We start from the raw sequence: 23,639 nt of genomic DNA, 5'->3' as shown, positions 1-23,639 counted from the left end.
CTAGTTGCTTAATATCTCAGTATCATTCACTGGGACTGAGGCTTCCAAGCCTTCAGAATGGTGCTCAGCAGGGGGCATCCCAGCCACCACAGAAGAATCAGGAAGAGAAAAAACCATTTGTAATATGAGGCCAAACAAAAAAGAAAAGAAAATTGTTCATTGCCTTTAATGATCACCTTCCATCTCCTCCCTCCATCATCATCATCATCATCATCATCATCATCATCATCATCATCATCTTTTAACACTAATCAAAAATCATTTGTGAAGCTTTAGATGGTAGACACTAAACTATTTGGCTATACAATAACCAAAAAAAAAGGTTAAGGAACTTCATTCAAATGGGGAAAGAACATGCCTATAAATAGGAACATAGAAGGTATAGACTGAGAAGATGGAAGGAACCTTGGAGAAGTCTATAAGAGACTTCAGCCTGGGAAGGCCTCATAGAGAAACTGACACAGAAATGGAGCCTGGATGCCATGGATTCTAAGAGGCAGAAGTGAGGAGAGAAATCTTTCTGGATGTGGAGGAACAGCCAGTACAAAAGCCCAGAGACAGGGGATGGAACATGTGTGTAGGAAACCAAGTAGGCTAGAATAGCTATATCCTAGTGTGAGTGGAGGAGACCAAAGTATAAGAAGACTGGAAAGGTGACAAGGGACCAAGTTATGAAGATCTTGAAATGTCAAAAATTAGCTTGTATTTGGTACTATAGGTAATAGAGAGTATCAAAGTTTATTGAATGGGGAGAGGGTTACTATGGTCAGACCATTACTTTGGTAGTTGATTAGAAGATAGATTGGAGTAGAGAGAGATGAGGCAGGGAGGCTAATTAAAGGCTAGTACAATAATAGTTCAGATGATAAGTGATGAAGAACAATAATAAAAGATTGCTGTGTAAGTAGAAAGAAGGGGACATACATACATATATATACACACACACACACACACACATATATATATATGGAGAGAATCTATATCTACAAATCTATAGATATACCTTAATCTATACAAAGATCTATAGCTATAGATATACACATTAGATACATCACATCATATATACAAAATTATATATAATATATATATTATTATATAATATTGTTATATTATTATATAATATAATCTATATAATTTATATTATATTATAATATATTATATATAATATATATGACACTATATGTGTGCCTACACCACATTTTGTGTGTGTGCATGTGTGTGTGTGTGTGTGTGTGTGATGGTTGTGGAGGCAAAATATGAAGACTGAGCAGCTAATTGTAAATACTAGATGATTGAGAGTGAGGAGAGAAAGATGTCATAGAGATTGTGACCTTTGATGTTTGGGAGGATGATGGCACCTTTTAAAGGTTCTAGAAATGTTTAGAAGAGGGATGTTTTGGGATGTTTGATCTCAGAAGCCAACTCTATTTCAATAGACTTCTGATGGGCAATTGACATTGAGAGACTAAGGCTTATGACAGAAAACAGAACTTGATTCATAGAATCTGCATGGAGAAATTGAACCCACTCAGTTGATAAGATCAACAATTAAGACTGAAAACAGAAAATAGTAGAAATTCCAGTAAAGAGTTGTGAGGGTGCTGGAGTCTGCTCTCTAGAGACCATTGTTAAAATTTTAGTTTAAGCACTTACACCTCAAAAATCTTCAAGAAATACAAATCAAGACTTGATGTATTGTTTTGTTGAATGTCTATACTTAAGTGAATGACAGAATAATTATGATTATAAAATCAAATTTTAAAGTGTATAAAGTATACATTTTTAGAGAACCAATGGCTAAACATTTACCAGGAAAACACTAGGGCATGGCATGGATGAAGATTTACACAATAGACTAAAAAGGAATGGTCAGACAAGAATAGAAGAACAAAGAGAGAGAATTTTAATTAAACAGGAAAGGAGAAAACATCCAGCAGGAAGTGTTTCCAAGTGTCCAAAGCTACAGAGAGGTCTAGAAAGACAGAGTTTGATAAGAAGGCATTGCTAAATTTGGACAGAGTGGTTTCAGGAGAATGATGAGATTGGAAACTAGAGTACAGAGTGTTCAAAAGAAACTGAAAAGAGATGAAGTAGAGGCATGGAGTATTGATTAAAGGTGTCAAATATAAGACCTACGTGTGGCCCACAACATGAACTCACCTCATTAGGCTCACAACAGTTTGCTTTACACTCCAAGATTGTGAAAGAGATGGTAAGGCAGAATTCTAGCACAGTGAGGATCAGTATCAAAGACAGGTGCCCCTGCGGAAATCATTGTGAAAATCAGTTCAACCAGCAAATCAAAAGGATGGTTTTCCAATCCTGACTTAAGCCTGCTTTTTCCATTGGAAAAACACTTATCTAGCCCCATGTAATTCTGGACTGGTTAAAGCTTGAGAGCTGATGGACTGTCCTAGCCTGAGACCTAGGTCCTGGCCTGACCAGGACACTCATACTCTGACAATTATTGCAAAGATCAATTAGAATCTTCTTATTAAGACAGGATCATCTCAGATGCAAAGTTGAATAAGGATATCAGCTCCTAGGTAGTACAGACATTTTTTTTTCTCTTTGCATTTCTCATATCTTGTGACTTTTTCTTTCTTTTTTTGGTAGGGCAGAAATGGGGACCAAATCTGTGATTTCAGTGATATAGGAACTTTAAATGAGAAACTTCATGTGCCAATAGAAGTCTTAACTTACATTCTTAGATGAGAATTGCATGACAGAATAGCTCTCTAGCCATTATTCCACGCTGCTTTGTGAATAGCAGGTGTTTAATAAATGGTAATGGAAAGAACAGTGAACTTGAAGTTGACAGATACCAGGATTAAAATCCCACCTCTGCCACTTACCATCTTTGTGATTTCTAAGCACATCAGTTCACCTCCCTGAGCCTCAGTTATCTCCTCTATAAAATGGACTGGTAGTTATAATACTAAGGAGGTACAGTTAGTTTCCTCAGTAGGACTTCTCTCCACCAACAGATATTACAGGTCCAGTCCAAACAATCATATTACCCAATTCACAAGATCCTCAGGTAGGACAATGCATGCAAAATATTTCGTAAACATTAAAGGAGCTTTGGTAGCAGCATTAGCTATCAACTGTTGAAGGTTCTTTTGTCTTTTGTATCATGACTGATATTCGGACTAATTACCATGCTTGGACCAGTTTTCCTGTCTCTCCTTCTAGCTTTTTCAGACTTCCTGACTTTTGAATATCTGCCCAGCTTCAATCATTTATTCCCTCTTGGCTTCTGGGTTTTCATGCACTCTTTGAATTTACTGACTCTACCCCCTCCAACTTTTGTGCATTCCCATCTTTAACTCCAGCTCTTCTTGTCTTAGCCAACAATAGTACACCCCATTCTCTCCAGCTATGCCCATACCTCAGCATCACACAATCACTATCGATCCCTGCAGAATACGCACCCACAAAAGACTTACAGTCGATGTTGAACTGGTCAAAGTGTACACATTAGGAGATGCCATTGAACATTTGTTGGCTTCCCAACTATTTAGAACAAAATTGATAAAGAGAAAAATGAGCGTGATGAAACAGATTATTGCACTGACAATGTTCATCCCAAAACTGCTTTGCACCTAAAAATGATCACAAGAACATGAAGTTTGTATGGGCACAGAACAAACCCTACATTTCTCCAGGCAATGCAGAAGTTCATCTGGTGATCATTTTACAGAATTAGAACTACTTTGAGAGTGACTACTCTTAACTCATCTTCCTCAGTTCAAATCTGGCATCAGACACTTACTAATGGTATGACCCTGGGCAAGTTACACGACTAGTTTCCTCCTCTCTAAAATGAGCTGGAGAAGAAAAAGGTAAACCATTTCAGTATATTTGCCAAGAAAACCCCCAAATGAAGTCACAAAGAGTCAGACACAACTGAAATGATTCAACAACAACATACCTGGATATGTGACCAATGCAAAGCGATATTTATGGATTGCATCTCTGACTTGTAGAAGATTATGAGATAGATTATGAAATAGAGAGAAGAGCAAACATCCCCTGCGACCTTCCATATCACTTTGTACTCTACTTCCCTGGTGTATTTGGGCAACATTTTAAATCAGTTATCTATGTTTGTTATTTATCTCCTACTAAATTGCAAACTCCACCAGGACAAAATCTGTGCCTTATCTAAATATTACATATCTCTGGCATGTGGGAGATTGTTTTCTGTATGGGAGGCAATTGATAAGTATGTGAAGCATCACTATTGAACAAGGCTAATCACTGGCTGTTTTTTGTAGACAACTTATGAAACTGGTTGGTAATTGGCATTGGTGGAAGAATTAAAGATATACAATGACAAAGTCATAACTGGTTCAATTATTTGGGGGAGTGGGTCTAGACCTATGACTTCACAAACAGGGAGATTTCCCTGTGTGGAAGTTACCTTCATTGCTGCAATTGACAACTGTTCTGTCACTTAGTCTTAGAAAATTGATTGAGGTGAGAGGTTGAATAGTTTTCCCATGGTTACATAGCTAGTATTTGTCAGTCAAGACATAATACGAGGTTTCCACAGGTCCAGGCCCAGATCACTACCCACAATATCTTTCTTCTTCAGCTGATGTTAGCTGATAGTGACACTAGGGGTGAAGTCTAAGAAATTTCCATCATTCATCATTGATATCATCTCCTTCCAGAGTAAAAGTTTGCTTTATTCATTCTCTTAACTCATCTTCTCATGACCTTTCCATATTTTCCAGATCTACCTAAGCCCTGAATGAATGAAAAAGAGTCATAAGAAACCTCTCAGATGTGCAACTTAAATGTCCTCCTCCACTCCTCACTATCTCTTACTCTCCCTTTCCTGACTGTTGCTAAGGCTTGTTGCTTTCACCTTACAACATCTCTGAAGGATGTCCCTTTCCCTCCTCTAACAATGCCACCACTCTGGTACAAGGCCTCATCACCCCATGCCTGGACTATTGAAATAACCTGCTGGTAGTTCTACCTGAATCATACCTCTCTCCACTCCAATCTATCCTTCATTCAGTCACCAAAGTGATTTTCTTAAAGTACAAGACTGACCAGGTCACTTCTCTTCTTAATAAATTCAAGTGGCTCCCTATTATTGCAAAGATCTGAAAAGATTAAGGTCAATTCTTTATCATTTTCTTATTGATCCAATTTATAATTCATTGATTTTGTCCTGTAACTGCTTTTGTCCTGTAACTATTTAAGTTATGGTTCTTTGACTCTGACTTTGGTTCAGAATTCAGCTGGCCTATATTGGATTAATTTTAGAAATCCAACTCTCCTGTCAATTACAGATCTATTCTTGTCTCAAAGAATTTTGAAAACCTTAGGAAGGTATGAACACTAAGGTAGTCAGACCTCATATCTTTACTTTAACAAGCTATCATCTAAGGGTAACTGGTTTGTTCTCCAAAACTCTGGGCCTCTACCTCGTACCTGTATTCAAACAAACTCTTCTTAATCTCATGGAAGAAGAAAGGAGAGGGAGGGGGTTATTGCTAGTCTCCATTACCAAAATTCAAACCAAACATGTTGTTCCCTGTGCATCAGTTTTGTAACCAGTAATGTTGGCCCCCACCCCACAATGTCATATATCCTATTCTATTCTTTGTTCTGCATGACCCAAAACCTGCCAAAGGAGTATTTTCCTTTTTCTTGGGAACTTTGGCATAATGAAGGCAATCCACTGACCCATTTGTTGGCAGATAGCACACCCCTCTTAATAAAGTTTATCTTGCATGGAGATTTGCCTCACTTTCCCTTTTTGTTAAAATCCAAATACTACGTATCAAATACAAAATCCTCTGTATGGTGTTCAAAGTCATCATAACCTAGCCTCTCCTGCAGTTCAAGTCTTCTTACAACTCATTTCCTCTCATGTACTCTTAGATTCAGTGACACTGGTTTCCTTGCTGTTCCATGAACAAGACACTCCATCTCCCAGCTCTGTGAATGTTTTCTCTCTCCCATGCCTGCAATGATCTCCCTGATTGTCTCCACCTGACTTCCTTTAATTCAAACTAAAATCCAGTCTTCTAGAGTAAGCCTTTCCTAATCCTTCTCTTCATCCCAGTGCCTTCTCTCTCTTAATTATTTCCTATTTATCCTGTATATAGTTTTTTTGTATATTTTTAGATGCTTGCTGTCTCCTAGATTGTAAACAACTTAAGGGTAGGGATCTTTTTTGTATCTTCATTACTTAACACAGTGACTACCACATAGTAAACACATACTAAATATATACTGATTAAACTGGCCTTGGCAAATATTTCCAAACTGGCCCAGTTTACCTCTTCTCCTAGGGCTCATCATATTGGTGCCAGACTAGCATGTTCACCCAATCAACTTCAGACCTACTACACCTTAAAATTCCTGAAGTCAAGTTGTTTACCAACTTCAGTCTAATCAGTAAAATAGATTTAAAGGCATGAGTCACCATGCCCCAGAGTCACACTAAAGGAAGGCTTATTGAGTGATATAGCTTCTCTTAAAAGGAAAAGGATTAGACCCGTTTCTATGTCCTTAGAGAAATAGCAGGAACATTATCACTTACCAAATTCCTTGTGGGTTTTCCTTCAGCTACAATGGAAAGGGATCCTGAAATAATGAACTGGTTAGGAAATAAGAAATATCACAAAGAAATGTTGTTTCAACTATATTGTCCCCTTGTTGCTGCTGTAAATTACCAACTATTCAGCTAGAATGCAAGATGCTGGTCTAGACTCTCCACCCTTCCTCCCACATCTCTAAATCCCTAATTGTGATGGTAAGCAACAAGCCAGGGTTTGAAGCCTGCTTCTGATAATTACAGGTAATATAAAGCTAAGAAAGCCATTTAAACTCCTTGAAACTCAGTTTCTCCATTTATAAAATGGAGATAGTAGCACATTACTCACAGGGCTGTTGCAAGGCTCAAATGTTTGTCAGTTGATTCACAACTTTGAAGCACTATTTTTATCCTCATTCTTAATGTTACCATTAGGTATCATTCCCCTGAACATCATAGATTGCTACCCATCCTTGATTTTCATCCATTGTAATTTTTTTTCCATTTCTTTCCCTAAGTCCTCCATGGAAAATTAGCCTAAAAGATCAGAGATCTTCCTGAGGTTCTTCCAATATTTTATGAAATATACTGATGCAACCCTCAGGCTGTTTCCCATATTCTTGCTCTAAGACCAGCCTATCTCCCTTTAGGTTAAAAATGTATCCATCAGGATTCATTTTATTTTATCTTTCCTAGACTTGGCTGTTCACCTTCTTTCTCAAATAGGACCAGAAACATCACCAGATTGGGGTCAAGGTACAGTGTGTCTGAGTGTGACTGATCAGACCAAAATCAGATCAAGCTTGGAAGGCTCTTCCACAGGTCAGACTCAATCTAGACCAACATAATATCATAGTTAGGAGGAGTCTTAGATAGTATCAAGTCTGCCTTGCTTTTACAAAAGGGAGAAATTGAGGCCCAGAAATGGAAAATCACTCACTTAAAACAAGCTAGGTGGTATAGTTGATAGGACTGTTGAAACTGGAGTTAGGAAGATCTGACCTCAAATCTAGCCTCACTCACTATCTGTATGATCCCAGACAAATCATTTAACCTCTCTCAGCCTCAGTTTCCTTATCTGAAAAAGAATAATAATAATAAAACATCTATCTTCCAAAACAAAAAAGCAATGCCTTAAGGTACTATATACATGCTAACTATTATTATCATAAAAATAATTAACTACAATTATTAATATTACTAACAATTTCTAGGTATTGTCACTATATTTTATGTTTGTAATGATAAGACTAGGTAATATATATACGTATGTGTGTGCGTGCATATTTTGCAAGGTACTTTACATTATTTCATTTTATCCTCCTAACAATCTGGAAGTTGGCTGTTGCTGCTGTTGTCACTGACACGAGGAAACAGTGACAAAATGTGACTCAGATTCAGAGATTCTTGTCTCTGGTCGCAGAGCTCTTTGCATTCCATCACTTTGTAAATTACTCTGCCTTTCTTAGCATTTGTTAAGGATCTCACCCTTGTGCAGTGACCATAGAAACCACACATCCTTTTTCACAAGACCTGTGGTATATAGATGATCATTACCTAAGTTGTTGACTCTTAAATTGTGAGAGGGTACAGCAAAGTTCATTACTCTTGTCTCATGGAACTGAGTGCTTTATAAATCATAAAATTACTACAAATGTGAATTTTTCATTCATACCAGTATGTATTCATTCAGCAAGTATTTACTCCATGGCAAGCATTGCACTATGGACTGGTGGTATAGACTTATGTTGCAATGCTTGTCTTCAAAGAACTTAAAGTCTATTAAAGGGAAAAATCAACATGAATAGAGAAAAAAGAAATCCAAAATGTTAATAGTTGGGAGTACTCACAGATGCACCTCCCCAGAAAGGGTAGCCTGTGTAGACTGTTATGAAAAATGCATTTCTGGGGAAATCAGAAACATGTTGTAATAAGCCTAAAAATATCCCTAAGGCAAAGATCATACTCCCATTCAGGATCTGGAGAGCCTGTAGGGAAAAGAAAGACAAATTAAAGAGGTTGATTTAATTTTTGTTTTTCAACTCAAGAAGAGGGTGGTTACAATTAAGGAACCACAGTGAATCACACAAGATTTCCCCTTCCTCTCCATCCTATTCCTTGCACTACAAGGAAATTAACCTGGTCATATCCCACCTCTATCTAGATGAAACTATAATTAATGACATCATATGGGTACCCAAGCCCTGACTCTCAAATGTATCCAGAAAGGGAGCATATCTGGAACAGAAGAGGTTTACAGAGGTGGGGAACCTGCAGCCTCAAGGTCACATGTAGCCTTCTTGGTCCTTGGATGCAGCCTTTTGACTCAGTCCAAGTTTCACGGAACAAATCATCTTATTAAATATTTGTTCTGTGAAGCATGGATTCAATTAAAAGGTCGCACTTGAAGACCTAGAGGGTCACATATGGCCCTGAGGTCTCAGGTTCCTCACCCCAGATAAGTCCAAATACCATTACAGGGTATGAGGTGAGGGATTCAAAATAAAGGAAAAGGCTTATAAGACCTAGAGTGAGGAGGGACCTTGGAAATCATCTGGTCCAACTCTCTCACTTTACAGATAAGAAAGAAAATTCTAGATAGAATAAGTGACTTACTCGAAGTGGGAGAACCAGGATTCAAAATCAGTTCCCCTAACTCTGAATCCAGTTGCTTTTCCATATCATAGATTGGATTTAGACACAAGATTCTTTTTGGAGTCATAGACCCCTTTGGCATTCTAGTGAAGCCTTATCGAGCCCTTGTAGAATAGTGTTTTTAAATGCATAAAGTCATAAGATTATAAAGGAAGTCATATATTGAAATGGTTACAAAAATTCCTTTAAAACTTAGGAATTCCTGATGTAGGCCCTCAAAAATTAGAAATGACATCCTTCCCCCTCTCCTCCAAATTGAAAGGGCAGAAATACTAGTGTGTGATAATGAGCTCTGGTGCCTAACCTGCTTTATGGAATTAATGTGAAGAACAAAATGAGGACATTTGAAAACACCTCCCAAAAGTGTTTGGAATAGTAGGATCGCTGATTTAAAATTTGAAATGACTTTTTAAATTATCAGCTACAAGCTTCTCATTTTACAGATGAGACAAAAGCCCAGAGAAATGAAATTACTTGCCCAAATTAAAAGAGCATGGATTCAAACCCAGGTCTTCTGAGACTGAAGTTTTTTGATATACCATCACATGCTTACATGGATTCTTTGCATAAGGTCAGGGGTTCTTAAGCTAAGGTCTGGGAATTTTTATGCCTTTCCTATATTTTGTTTGCTTTCCTTTTAAATCCCATGAATTTTATTTTATGCATTCAAAAACATTATTCTGAGCAGAGGTATATGGTCTTTAGATTGCCAAAGGAGTCCAGGAAACAAAACACATTAGAAAGCCTTGCTCTAAGTTATGTGAACACTCTGCCTTTTCTTTCAATTTGCTAAGCCCAAATCACATGCCATTACAACTGAGCAGAGCCACTAAGATGGAGAGTTAAAGTTAGGCAAGTCTATATCTCCAGGCCTATCTGTGTAAACTGGTTATTCTCCCTTAACTCTCTTTGGAAGCACAGGCTGTCATACTTTGGATTTCCTTTGAGCATCTTCAGAGATTCATCCAAAGATTTATGGGAGGATCTAGCTGACTCATGCTGCTCCAGCTGCATGATGTGAGTACTGATAGTTGGGGTAGTCACGTATTGTGGATTCTTTCCAGTGTGCTGTGCCATTGCCTGGAAGGCAAAATGATATGGAACTTTCCCACTCCATTCCTCTCTCTCAACATAAGGACAGTGAATGCAGCTGATTCTAAGTACCCAAGTGAATCAGTTCTTCTCAGGTGGAATGTTACACATTACAGAAAGTCACCCAGTAGTCAATTCAACTTGAATACTAATATGATCTTTTATAATAAAATTGCTGTAGCCTGGAGTAGGTGTTGTATTAGTCCTAATGAACTGAAATGAGTAAACAATTTACTAAAATGGCAAGAAAATTACATGCTCTCTCTCTCTCTCTCTCTCTCTCTCTCTCTCTCTCTCTCTCTCTCTCTCCTTCCCTCCTGCTCATATATGTATACACACATACACATATACACACACACATAAAAGGGCTATAAGCATTAATACACACATATATAACATAATCTCTATAGATAATTTTCCCATCATTGAATTAAAATGTAGCCATTTTTATACAGCTATTTCTATATAGAGATATCTGTGTACATCGTTATATGGATATAGAAGGGGAAAAAGGCAAATCTTCTATTCTGAAAAGTAATCTATGCTGGGAAATGAACTTTGCATCAAACCAGTGTTATAATTTGTGTTTTAATAAAGAATAAATCAATATACTTCTGGAGACAGATTGAGAGGTGATCTCCACCACCAAGCTAAATCTATAGCACACCATCTCAAGTTGGGTCTTATTTAATCATGAGAATTTCTCCTTTCCTAATGAGAAAACAGAACTGATTATGCAACAAGCTAACAAAATGACAGCCCAAGTCCTTCACTGATTGCCATGATTGGTAAAATAAATAAATAAATAATCCTTAAGGAAGTTATTGATGCATTAGGTCAATCCTCTCTGGAAAAGACCAAGCACAAGAATTCCCCAAGCACACCTAAATGGGTTGTGGTCTGTATTGATGGAGAATTCTAAATCACAGATTTATGAGATCAAAATCACAGATTCTCAAGTGCAACTTTCTCATTTTATGCATTAAGAAACTGAGGCCCCAGAAAGCTTAAATGACTTGACCAAATAAACATAGTGAGAATTTGAGACACGATTTGAAGCCAGGCCTTCATGATTCTTACTTCAACACCATATTACAAAGGAGCAAATATTTATAAAGTGCTTAGCATAGTGCCTGGCACATAGTAGGTACTATATAAATGTCTCTCTAATACATAAGTAGATGTATGCCATGATGTGAATTTGTCATATTTTTATATATTTATATTATCAGAGAATCTTGGATTTGGTCCTAGAAGGGACATTAGAGATCATCTAGTCCAAACTACTCACTTTACAGATGAGGAAACTACATTTCAGAGAAGTTAAATGACTTGTCCTGAATTATATAGATGGACAGCATCCTTTGACTTGAAATCCAGCACACTTTTCAGTGTTCTACACAACTTCCCTCATTATATTAATAATGCTTCTCACTAGAGCATATAAATCTTTCTTTTTCAAGGATGTTAGCAGCAGTTTACCAATAGACACCTTTTTAGAGAGTCAGGCAGGCAGACACCAAGAAAGAAGGATTTTGGAGAGCTACTTGGAGGTGATGTTGACAGACATCAGCTGTGTTCCACCCCTGCGTCTCCTGGGTGTCTCTGCTCCAGGTGGAGGAAAATTATTCCTACAGTGACTGCTTCATGCAAAATATTGCCTCATCACCTTCTTGAAGGGATTACCTAATCCTTGGTTTGGGCAAGAAGGATGTTGTGTTGTCAAACTTGTCCAAATATCTCTGTCTTCCTTCTTAGTCAAAGCAACCCCACCCATTATGCAGGAAGTGGTATGAAATCTTATGAAACTAAAGTAGAATACATTCAATTTTTGGTTTTCAAGGTCAACTCCACACAAAGCTACATATGAAAAGTCCCGTCTTGGGCTGTCCTTCTTGATCCTCAGTAATTAACTAGAACCTTCTCTCACAAAGGTGATGAGCATCTTTTGTGGGGGAAGGAAGGGAAGAAAAGTCTGCAACAGGCATTTATTAAATGCTATGTTCCAGACACTGTGCTAAGTACCGAGAATACAAATATAAGCAGGAAAACAACCCCTGCCTCAAGGAGCTTATGTCCTAATGGAACAGACCCCTAGAGAGTGGGTCAGAGTTGTCTTTGTTCAAACAAAGCCCTATAGAAATGTGTTCCTCGTTATTATAAAGGGCATATGTATGACTCAAAAAGACCTCTCCTCACAGTAGTGCTATTAGTTATATTTTAAGCATAAGCTTTATTCTTTCCATTTATGAAACAGAGCAGTCAAGGGACTTTCCTCCATCACACAGGCTCCTGTTTGAATTATGAGTCTTAATTAACATTTGGGCACAAGAGACAGCTGCTTTAATGATAAAGAGTACATTGAGGGAGAAACTCATGGGGGGAAAGGGTCTAGATTAGCTTTTAAGGATGTCAGTGTTCTTGAATTAAGGTGGCAATTTAGCTGGAAGTTGAAGGAGCCAGAAGGCAGAGATGAGGAAGGAATACAATCCTGCGTGGGGGATGGCCAGTGAAAATGTTTGGAGAGAGAGAGATAGAGTGTCCTGTTCAAGCAACAGCAAGAAAGTCAATGTTCCTGGATCACAGAGTCCTTGGATTGGTGGGATATGGATGGTGTAAGAAGACAGGAAAGGTGGGGAGGGAAGATAGGAAGGACTGTTAGATACATAGCTCTGAGCACAGGTAACCTAATGTAGCTATAGCATATGGATATACCATGTAGCTATGGTATGTGGATACCAGTACCGGGTAGGGAATCAGGAAACAGTTCCTTGGGGAGAATATGGAAGGATTTAGTGAGCAGACTTTGCCACAGAGAGGCTTAATGGAGTAAGAGATATCCATTTCTTTAATTCCATCTCATTAATATAGGAACACACACACACACACACACACACACACACACACACACAGTTAATCTCTCCCTTCCCTGAACTCACACGGTCTTTTACACTTATCTTATTTCCCTTTGCAATGTAAATTAGTTCTACAAAATTATTTGCATGCTACCTACACCCATTAGAACATGAACTCCATAGGGGAATGTTTTTGTCTTTATGTCCTTGGTACATAGTAAAATAGATGACATATAGTAGATGTTGAATAAATACTTATTAAAGATAAAGATTTTCTAGTCTTTGCTCCTCATTTGTTTATTTACCATAGTAGATGTCTGCCAACTTACAAGCATTTATTCTAGTAACTGGTGTATGCAATACAAAAACAGCATGTGATCGTCATTGTTCTTAATGGTCTTCTATTCTTGTCCAGGTGATACTAGGTATATATGAATAATATACATAATAATGACAATCAAATACAATAAATACAATTTAAGCAAAGAGGACACAAGCAGTTGAGAGCAGGCTGAAGAAACATCAGAGGAGTTTTGAGATAGAAAGCAGTTATATATAAAGATAATACCAGCGAACTGGGTGTTGAAATGATTCTCAGAGGCAGAGATGGTGAATACATTCCAGAAATGGGAGACTGCCAAGTATAAATGATCATGCAATGATACCCATGTTAAAGAGTCTCAAACTTCTCAGTAGTTCAGATCCACCATAATTAATGCTGATATATCTTTGGCAGGATGTATTTTTATCTTCTACGGCTCTGTGCTGTTACTTAAATAAGAAGAAGTGAAATTCTGGACTTGAAAACACAGATCTTTTCGTGCAAGCCTGATATCTTCTTTCACTGCTCTGTGGATCTTCCTCAGAAGATATGAGGGAATACTGTGGTGATACTGTCCTGTAAGGGGAGGGGGAAGAAGTTTACTAAATCATAAGTCATTTACTATGACACCCTAATGTGCAAGGATATAAAGAAGAAAATAAAATAGGTCTTGTTCTCATGGAGTTTACTTTTAGTGGGGGAAGCAACTTACACTTACATAATAGAAATTGATGAAGGAAAGCAGAGGAGTTGGGAATCCCAAAAATCATTTTGAAATTGATACTTTTTTGCCAAGTTTTGAAAAGTGAAACCGAAGAACGAGTGTATTCTGGCCATAGGAGACAGTCTGTGCAAAGGCAGGGAGATGGGAGATGGAGTGTGTTGTTGACGATGAGTAGGAAGAGTAATTTGGTTGGAGTATAGAATGCAAATGGAATAACGGAGAGTATGGCTTTAAACTTCAGTTGAGGACAGGTGGTGAAGTATTTTCACTGCTAAATATACTGCATTATTTAGATACAATTCATGTCCTAGGAAGAATGAGATGGTCCTTCAGCCTCTTTCACCTCTTAACCAAGCCCAGGTATTTTACTCCTTGGAATTTTGAGAAAGATATCTCACATACAATTGAAGTAATTCAAGCAAAATGCAACTTCCTTGAGAGCATTGTCCTCTAAAGGTATTTGGAGGAGGGCAAGGGGAAGGTTTTAAATCCTAGAAATAGAGTGTTTACACATATGTGATTAATAAATACATGCTGACTTGCCCTAATTTTACAAGTAAGGAAGCTATGTTGGGGAGAAGAGTGAATCTCAGTATTACACGGGTAATCAAGTAGCATGGTCATGCTTGAAACACAGGTTTCAAGATGCAAGTCCACCATCTTGGCTCTCCTCTATAGTCTCAATCCTAATAAAGGGTTTCTATCAATACAGACTAAAAGGCAAGGGAAAAATAAGCCAATATTACTGTTCAGGTGGTAGATTAAAAGAGAATGATATTAAGATGAGTGGTAACAGATGTCAACTCTGAAACTTACCTATCTACTGAACATGATACATAGAACTCGGTCTTTGAATGAAAACATTCTCTCCCATATGATGTTGGGGTATAGTAGATGACAGTTTTGAAAATGAGTTTAGTTGCATAAACCTTTTAGGCAGAGAGAAAGAATTTCAGTGAGAGTTTCAAAACCACATCCTCTTCTGCCCTTACTTCTATCTTTCTCTGTTGAGCATCCCTGCTGTCTTCCTAATCTTCAATCTCTTTATGTATTGGCTGATCTGATATTTACAAAGAAGTCTAGCTCTTGCTCAGCTTTAAAAAGATTTCACTTGATGCTAGCATGACCTCAGGCTAAATTTCTAGTGTTTTCCTTTGCACAGATATTCTACTGGGCAAAGCTTCTTATCCTCATTATAGTCTCATCTTCCTCAATTTCTTATACCATGAAATTTAGTTTTTGCTCTTCCTACTCAACTGGAACTATGTCTTCCAAAGTTACCCATGATGTATATATGGATAGATGACTGGTCTCTCCCAAGGACTCTTTTTTTCTTCCATTCTGTAGTAGGTGAGTCAGCTGACCAACCCCTACTCCAAGACTCTATTTTTCCAAACTGGGTCCTCATGATCTTGCCTATGCCTAGTTCTCTTTTAATGTGGCTATCCATACTTTCACAACCTTCTTTGACAGATCATCATCCTTGTCCCAGATACTACAGATGGTTGCAGGGGCAGGTAGGTGGTGTAGTGGATAGAGCACCAGTGCAGGAGTCAGGAGGACCTGAGTTCAAATCTCACATCAGACACTTGACACTCACTAGCTGTGTGATCTTGGGCAAGTAACTTAACCCCAATTGCTTCATCCTGGGTCATCTCCAGTCATCCTGATGAATATCTGGTCACTAGATTCAGATGGCTCTGGAAGAGAAGTGAGGCTGGTGACCTGCACAGCCCTCACTCACTCAAAACAAAGTCAAGTGCAAGTCATGTCATATTCCTCTGAAGGCATGGTCTTCTTCAGCAATAAAGGATGAACACACACAGATACAAAATCCAGGATTCTGTGCTTGGCTTTCTTTATTCCCTTTATCATGATACAAACTTTTGTGGATTCAACTTTCTATGGGTTGATGGCATCTAGGCCCACAAATCTAGTCCAACTCTCTCTGCTAATCTCTATTCCAACAATTCTACTGGCCATTGTTATATTGAATTCAAAAATATCCAAAAAAGAGTATATTATCTATCTCCATCCCAACAAAGCACTCACATTTTGCTATGTTCCTATGGTGGAGTGCACCACCACTATCCTTCTAGGCAGCCCAATCAACCAACTTGCAATAATCTGTGGCTATCCCTCACATCACCAATTATCACATCTCTTCAATTTTATCTTAGAAATATCTTATATCTGTCCCAGTAATTCCTCTCACATAGCTATCATATTAGTAGAGGCTCTCATCATCTATTGCCTGGATTACTATAGGAATATCCTCCAGTCTTTCCCTTTTCCAATGCATCTTTCTAACAGCTACAAAACTGATATTCTTAAAGCGCAGGTGCTACCATGTCTAGTTTCTAGTCTAGAAGTCCAGCGAATCCTTCCAACCTCCAGGATTAAATACCAGCTCTTCTGTCTGCCATTTAAAGACCTTTGCAGTCTAACTTCAACTTACTCTTTCCACACTTACAACATGATTACATGAAATGGTACTTAAAGCACTTAGTACAATACCTGGAACATTTGTTGCTGTTCAGTCATTTCAGTCATAACTGAATCTACTTAGGGTTTTCTAGGTAAAGATACCAGAATGGTTTGCCATTTCCTTCTCCAGTTCATTTTCCAGATGAGGAAGCTGAGGCAATGTCCCTGGGTCACCCAGGTAGTCAGATTGGAAGACAGGAACATGTCTTCCTGTTTCCAAGCCCAGTGCTCCATCCATTTCATCACTTAGCTGACAATTGGAACATAATAGGTGTTTAACAAATGTTTGTTAGGTTCTCCCTTGTATCCTACATGTTCATTAGTTCTTCCAAATTGGCCTATTTGCTCCTTCACAAAAATTGCATTCCATTGCCAATTTCCATGTTTGTACCTGGATTGTCCCCAAAGTCCAGAAAATTCTCTCTATTCTCACATCTGTTTCAGAGAGTCTTCAGGTTCCTTTCAAACCCAGTTCAAGTGTTCTCATTTTATTCCCAGTCCCCTTTATCTCAAGTACAACATCTAAAATACAGTGGCCACTTAATGAATGCATTTACAAGTTGAGACTACCCAAGAAGTAAATCTCGTAATTCATAGTGTAAGAGTAAGACAGTGAAGGCCTGCCTGCTCATCTAGAAGCAATCATGGGAAAGATTAGTTCTTCCACTTCTAAGACTCAATATAGTGGAAATATTCTTTATAAGCAAAACAATACACAATCATTTAGGCATTCTGATTCAACCAGAATCTCCAGTGGTAGAAACAGTCTGCCTAGGACTGTGTGGTTAAAAGTTTGAAACCATAAGTCTAGGTTTGATAAAGGGAAAACAATGTTGAGTAACTCAGAGAGAGGTTGTTAAAAGTAAGCAATAAGCATGAGCTCATAATTCTTCACCTAGAGTTTTCTAATTAAAGTGTTTTCTAGACATCATCTCTTAAGGACCTTATAACAATTATGGAAGACTCCTCTTTGTGATGGGTCCTCACTCAAGTTTCCTTTAGCAGGGATGCCTCTGATTCAGGAACACCATAATTTGACTCATAAGGTCTGAGCTGACAGTCAAAGATAAGTCGAAATAGGTACTGTTCTCCTTTGAGACACTTTACATTGGTGGAGGTTCTGAGGTTACTCAGGGTATATTACTGAGGCTAGATGAAGTTAATAATGAATTGTACTATAGCTCAAATCTCAGATCTCTAAGAAAGCCTACCTCAGCCTAGCCTACAAAGAGAAAAACTTTCTGGGCTAATGGAACCCATCTTTTTGGTCATGAAGAATCTCCCTATCCTACAGCAATGGATGTTGGGGCTTAAGTTGATGATGGTGCCACTAGTTCTTTGCCACATCACATGCCTATCATACCAGCATTGGCTTACGGGAAATTCAATTTATTTTTCTCTCTGGAAAATATTCTAGGAGTCAAAAAAGACCTCTGGTCAACTAGCCATGACAACATTCATTAATTTATTGTTGCAGTCACCTTACTTACCTCTGTATATATTCCACACTCTCTCACGGAGTACTGGAACTCAAACACATCAGTTACCACATTATTTACTGAACAGCCATCTCCCAATATCACATCATTAGAACTTATCCATATACCATCATTAAACAGATTTCTCCTCACTGATACCAGTAGGTCGAGAAGGGTGCATTTTGATGTCACTGCAGAAAGACCAAAATATGATTTCATATAGTCTGAATGCAATAAATGTCCCCAAAGACATGACTGAAGACTGAAAAATGACTTTGATTTGCACAGTAAGGAAAAATGTAGCTAAAGACTGATCCACAAAACAAAATGAGTTCGCATTTTTGTACGGTTTGCATGTTTACAACATTCCTCGTATTATATTTGACAACAACAAGTCTATAAGGAAAATGAGATTATCATCTATGTTTAACATGTTTTCAAGTTTGGTCCCAAACACTGGAGGAAAAAAAAGCAGCACGTTTGCAAACAAGGAAACAAAAATACTAATGATATGTGTCATTACACATAATATCAGACTTTATATTATAGGATCACAAAAGAAAGATTTTTTTGGTCAGTCATAATTTTACAGACAAGGAAACTCAGGTAAGGAGAATTTAAGCACTTGGCTTATGAATCTAGGTTGTCTTCCTCTATACTCTAGCCACTATACCACACTGGCTAAATTCCAGTTTTAGTTTTCTCTTAATCTCCATTATATGGAATGGATCTCTAAAGAATAAGATGCCCAAGTATCAAGATCAATTAATACCAATGCCCATTTCTGTGAAAATTTATGTTGCATCTTCTGTCTTTTCAAAGATTTCCAAAGATGTCTCAAGAAAAAGAATGAATTCTAAGCCCACCCTTAAAGCAGGAAAATATGGAGATCTCAGTCCTATTTACTTGGCTTCATAATGACATAAGATGCTCAAAGAACCAGGCAGTATTCCTGGCAGAGAAGTCACCTCCTCCCTTTCACCAAGGTATCATAGAGATTAGCATATCTATCAGCATAGAGTTGGCAGAAAGTAAATGCCTTTGTGTTGTATGCTGTCCACTTTTCTGCACAAAAACTCAAACCTTTCTAAGAGACATTGATGGCATCTGACTTGAAACTTTTAAACTGAGAGTGTCTTCAATTTGGGAAGAATAGAAGCATTTTGCAGTCATACTAGAAGATGTTAAGACCTTAAAAATGTTCTGAAGACTCAAAACGACAGTTAAAAGATTTTTGCCTTGAATGCATCAATGATAGAAATAAAGGAATATATAGCAAGGCTTTCCTTACAGGGTTTGAATTGTGGCTGCATCACCACAAAGTGAACAAAGAGATAGGTGATTTTGACTCCCTCTTAAGTCCTTTAAGTACAAGTACATCCAAATATGGATCTTCAATTTTCACAAAGTGAAATTCTTAGAGCAAAAACTTGAGCACCAAAAAAATATTCGACAGCCAGAATGAGGTTTTGAATGCATGGAGATGGTGATGAATGAACCATGAGGCTATTGTATACTTTTAGAGAGGATACTACCCAATTCTTCAAAAAAGTATCAGTATAAACCACGAATAGAACAGTCCACCTATCAACTGGAAGATTCGCCAATTATAAAACTGTTCAAACCTCAGCAACAAAAGCCATCTCACATCTTAAGGCTCTGAAAACGGTCACAGTCTATACATTTTTAGGGTTGCTAGTTGGTGCCATCAATAGAGCACTGGATCTAGACTCAGGAAGAGCAGGGTTCAGATCCAGCCTCAGACACCATGTAACCCTGTGCAAGTCATTTAACCCTATTTGCCTCAGTTCTCCTCCATAAAATGAGCTGAAGAAGGAAATGGTAAAACGCTCCAGGAACTCTGCCATAAAAACCCCAAATGGAGTCATGAAGTCAGGCACAACTAACTAACTGCACGTCATTCAGATGGATGCAGATGAAAAGTTGCTGGTTTTTATAGAGTATGTCTACATATGAATGACACTTTTTAACAGGCATCAGCACTTAACCACTCTGAATATTCATTTATAATTTTACCTTCAAGGACTTTTTTGTTTTACACAGGTTTCCTTGATGGATGCTGTTGCTCCAGACACTTTTTGGAATTTGGAGTTGAGAGGAATGATACTTTTTAAAAAAAAATTATATATCTATATCTTTGGTGGCAGTAAGTTTTTATTCTTAAACGGTAGAGTAATTTTCCCCCTCAAATTGGCCAAGTTATTAATCTCTGGTGAATAAAGTTGAGGGAAATAAGCTATCCATTAGTTACCCTTCAGGAAAAAGATAAAGGTCCAGGAGGCCAGTTTCTCAAGTCTCCTTAGGAGAAAAGCTTCAAAGCTGTAGGAAATCAGAAACGATTTTCAGGGAAAATCTCTCTGTAGCCTCTCCACTACTGCCCTTTTGAGAAAGACATTTGCCAAAGGCTTGCCTAGAGAGGACATTGCCAATTCATGGTTCACATCTCACAGCCAGTTAACTGTTCTGTAGGCCAAAGTGAGGGTGGAATGACACACTGTGGCTCTTTTCTAAGCAGCCTAGGATATGAGTTAGGGAGAAGAATGACTTGGCATTGACCTGACAAAGAAACAGATGTTGTTGCAACTCAGTCTCCTCTCTTTACTTCTCCATTAAATTTCATTCTTTAAAAGCAGATCCCACCCAACATAGCTCCCTGACTGATATCCTTCTTCCTTTAATTATCACCTCTTTACTATGACTCCCATATATGCTTCTGATTTTCTGGAGTCAAACATTATACTTCAACTGCAGTTATAACTTCGGACTTCCCTCAAAACAGGGGGCTCCTCACCCTGTAACATTCCATCTCCATACTGTCTTCTCCCATGTGGGAGCTTCTCCTGGGACTTTTACTTTTAGAAGAGTGCCCAAGACAATCAAATTTCATTACCCTTCTGGCTGTGCTTCAGGATTTTGGCATCATGCTCCTTCTCCCATGCCTGGCATACATTCTCTCCTCACCATGACCTCACAGATTTCCTATTTTTATTTAAGAATTAGATCAGCTCCAATGGAACTTCTACATGAGTTCTTCCTTAGTCCTTCCCCTTAGTTACCACTCTCCTAGATCCTTCCCCCAAATGATATAACCAAAAAATCATGCCATTTCTTTTATAAAATATAAAATCATTGGCCACAAGATTTTTTCACTTGTCTTTTTATCCTTAGGGCCTCACATATGGTAGGTAATTAAGAAGAGATTAGAGACTGATTGTAACACATGTTTCTATATTCTAGTCTGGGCAACCGTTTAGGGAGTACCTACAATGAACCAGGACAATCCCATACGATGTGGGTGTACGATGAAGGACAACAGTTACCGTTGGCACAGAGTGCATCATTGGGTTGAATGTTAAAACATTAAGAGATATAAATGAAATGTGAATAGAGTACCAGCCTGGAGTCAGAAGGATCTGAGTTCAAATCCAGCCTCAGACACTTAACACTTACTAGCTCTGTGACTTGGATAAGTCACTTAACCTCGATTGCCTTGCCTCCTCCCTCCAAAACAAAACAAAACAAGTAGCACCATGAAAGTTGAGTATAAAATAGTCAGAGAATGATGTAGATGAAGTAGATCCTTATCTAAGGAGTCAAAAAATGTTGTAAAAGTAAGTTTAGATCAAAGAAAAGAGGGCCCAAAATACCGAAATGAGTAATCTTAACATCACTCACTAAAGCATGAGGAATGTTCCACAGCTATCTCTCTAAAATCAATTAGAAGGAAGTAGAAATTAGATACAGAAGGCCAATTAGGAAGTAACTGAAATAACCCAGATGCAAGAATGTTGGTAAACAGGCAAACTAGGAAGATGAAAGTGAGGAGAAAATGAATATCATAGGCTAACAAACCAAAGAGATTGATTGGAGATAAGTAATAAATGAGTCAATGAAGAATCTAAGAGAGAGGGAGAGAGATGAGATCAAAGACACTGAACTAGTTAGGAAGGAAAGACAGTTTGGAGGTAGGAAGAGAGCAAGCGGAAGAGCTTGATTTCAGATGCATTGAATTGTGCTTGATAGGACAGCAAAGGGGAAAACAATACGATGCCAAATGGACAAAGTATTGGACCTTGGATCAGAAGTAATTGCTGGAGATATAAAAATGCGAGTCAGTGCGCTTGAAATAAGAATCAAAGCAATATCAATTAAGTGATTCTCAAAAGGACAAAGGTATAGAATATTAAGCACTAAGAATTAAAGGATTCAACACTAGTGAGAAAGAAAGAAGCAAAGGTGCAATGGTCAATCTCTGAGCAATATCCTCAGGGGGCAAAAGGTACGTAGAGGAAAAGAAAAGAACATATACATTCTAAAATGTTTATAGTTGCTCTCTGCGTTGGCAAAGAACTGGAAATTTCAGGGTTGTCAATCAATTGTGGAATAGCTGAATGAGATGTGGTATGTGATTGTGATGGAATATAGCTATGTTATAAGAAATGATGAGCTTACTGAAGTTAGAAAAACATGAAAAGACCTGCATGAAATTTAAAAAAGCAAAATGAGCAGAATCAAGAGATTGTATACAGTATGAGCAATATTGTTTTAAGAATGACTTTTGAGTGAATAAATCATTTTGACTATTATAAATACCCAAATTATTAAGGACACATGAAAAAAAGATGTTATCTGCATCCAGAGAAAAAACTGATAAATAGAAATTTGTGTAGAATTTCACAATTTTATATAATACATATAATATTATAAATATATATATTCATATACTTATTTTTGACAAATGGCAGCCATCTCTGAGGAGGGAGAAAAGAAAGGGTAAAAAAAGGAAATTTACAAAATAACTTCATTGTGTATTTAGAAGGAATAACAAATTGTATGTAGTGAATTTGCAATTTCATGTGCAGACATCTTTTTAATTGTACTATGTTATAGAAATGTTTGTATTATTTCATATATTAAAAATAAAATTTCAAAAGAAAAGAAAAGGAGCCACCAAAAGATATTCTGTGTTTAACATGGGAAATGATGGGTTTAATTTTGGACAAATACCATGGAGAAGAACAGACAGAGGTTAGGGAGACTAGTGTCTTAGGAAGTCAGTTTTTCCATAAAAACTACAACATCCAGACATGTGAGTATAAGCCCATCTACTAATAGCCCAACTAGGAATTGTTTATCAAAATGGAAGCATTATATGAATATCCATTATTCTCCCATTTACCTGGATAGTCTTGGGTCCAAGCCTGGAAAACTAAAATGCACAGCACGCTTAATCTCTGAAATGCCTTCATATTAGCTGAACTTTGAGCAAGACAAATATCTTCAACAGAGACCAGGAAGTTGTGGAGAGTGCCATCATCTCAGTTACTTTTATAGATGATACCTCTCTCAGGTGTCTCCAATGTCTTGTTCATTCTAGATATTTTTTTCTACCTTTACCTCATTTTTCTCTACTACTGTATCCTGTTGACAGCTTCTCTTTATC

General features: G+C 37.7%; 2 protein-coding genes and 1 pseudogene across 2 annotated transcripts; 1 reads left to right on the top strand and 2 right to left on the bottom strand.

The window, feature by feature from the left end:
- On the bottom strand, positions 1 to 13,538 carry LOC140522078 (membrane-spanning 4-domains subfamily A member 3-like). Its single transcript, XM_072637115.1, has 9 exons — positions 13,528 to 13,538; positions 11,857 to 11,914; positions 10,149 to 10,297; positions 9,771 to 9,777; positions 8,413 to 8,550; positions 6,569 to 6,625; positions 3,450 to 3,605; positions 2,160 to 2,262; positions 1 to 116 (listed from the first exon to the last, which is right to left on the bottom strand). The coding sequence occupies exons 1-9, from the start codon at positions 13,536 to 13,538 to the stop codon at positions 1 to 3; spliced, it is 795 nt and encodes a 264-aa protein (XP_072493216.1).
- Positions 13,436 to 23,639, bottom strand: LOC140523382 (oocyte-secreted protein 2-like). The gene is made up of 4 exons (XM_072638290.1): positions 23,376 to 23,639; positions 18,188 to 18,366; positions 15,027 to 15,139; positions 13,436 to 14,062 (listed from the first exon to the last, which is right to left on the bottom strand). The coding sequence occupies exons 1-4, from the start codon at positions 23,443 to 23,445 to the stop codon at positions 13,933 to 13,935; spliced, it is 492 nt and encodes a 163-aa protein (XP_072494391.1). The 5' UTR covers positions 23,446 to 23,639; the 3' UTR covers positions 13,436 to 13,932.
- LOC140530366 (kinetochore-associated protein DSN1 homolog) lies at positions 18,950 to 19,501 on the top strand (annotated as a pseudogene).

The sequence above is a fragment of the Notamacropus eugenii genome, chromosome 2 (genome assembly GCF_028372415.1).
Source record: "Notamacropus eugenii isolate mMacEug1 chromosome 2, mMacEug1.pri_v2, whole genome shotgun sequence".
Lineage (NCBI taxonomy): Eukaryota > Metazoa > Chordata > Mammalia > Diprotodontia > Macropodidae > Notamacropus > Notamacropus eugenii.
This window is presented reverse-complemented; position numbering and strand designations above follow the sequence as displayed.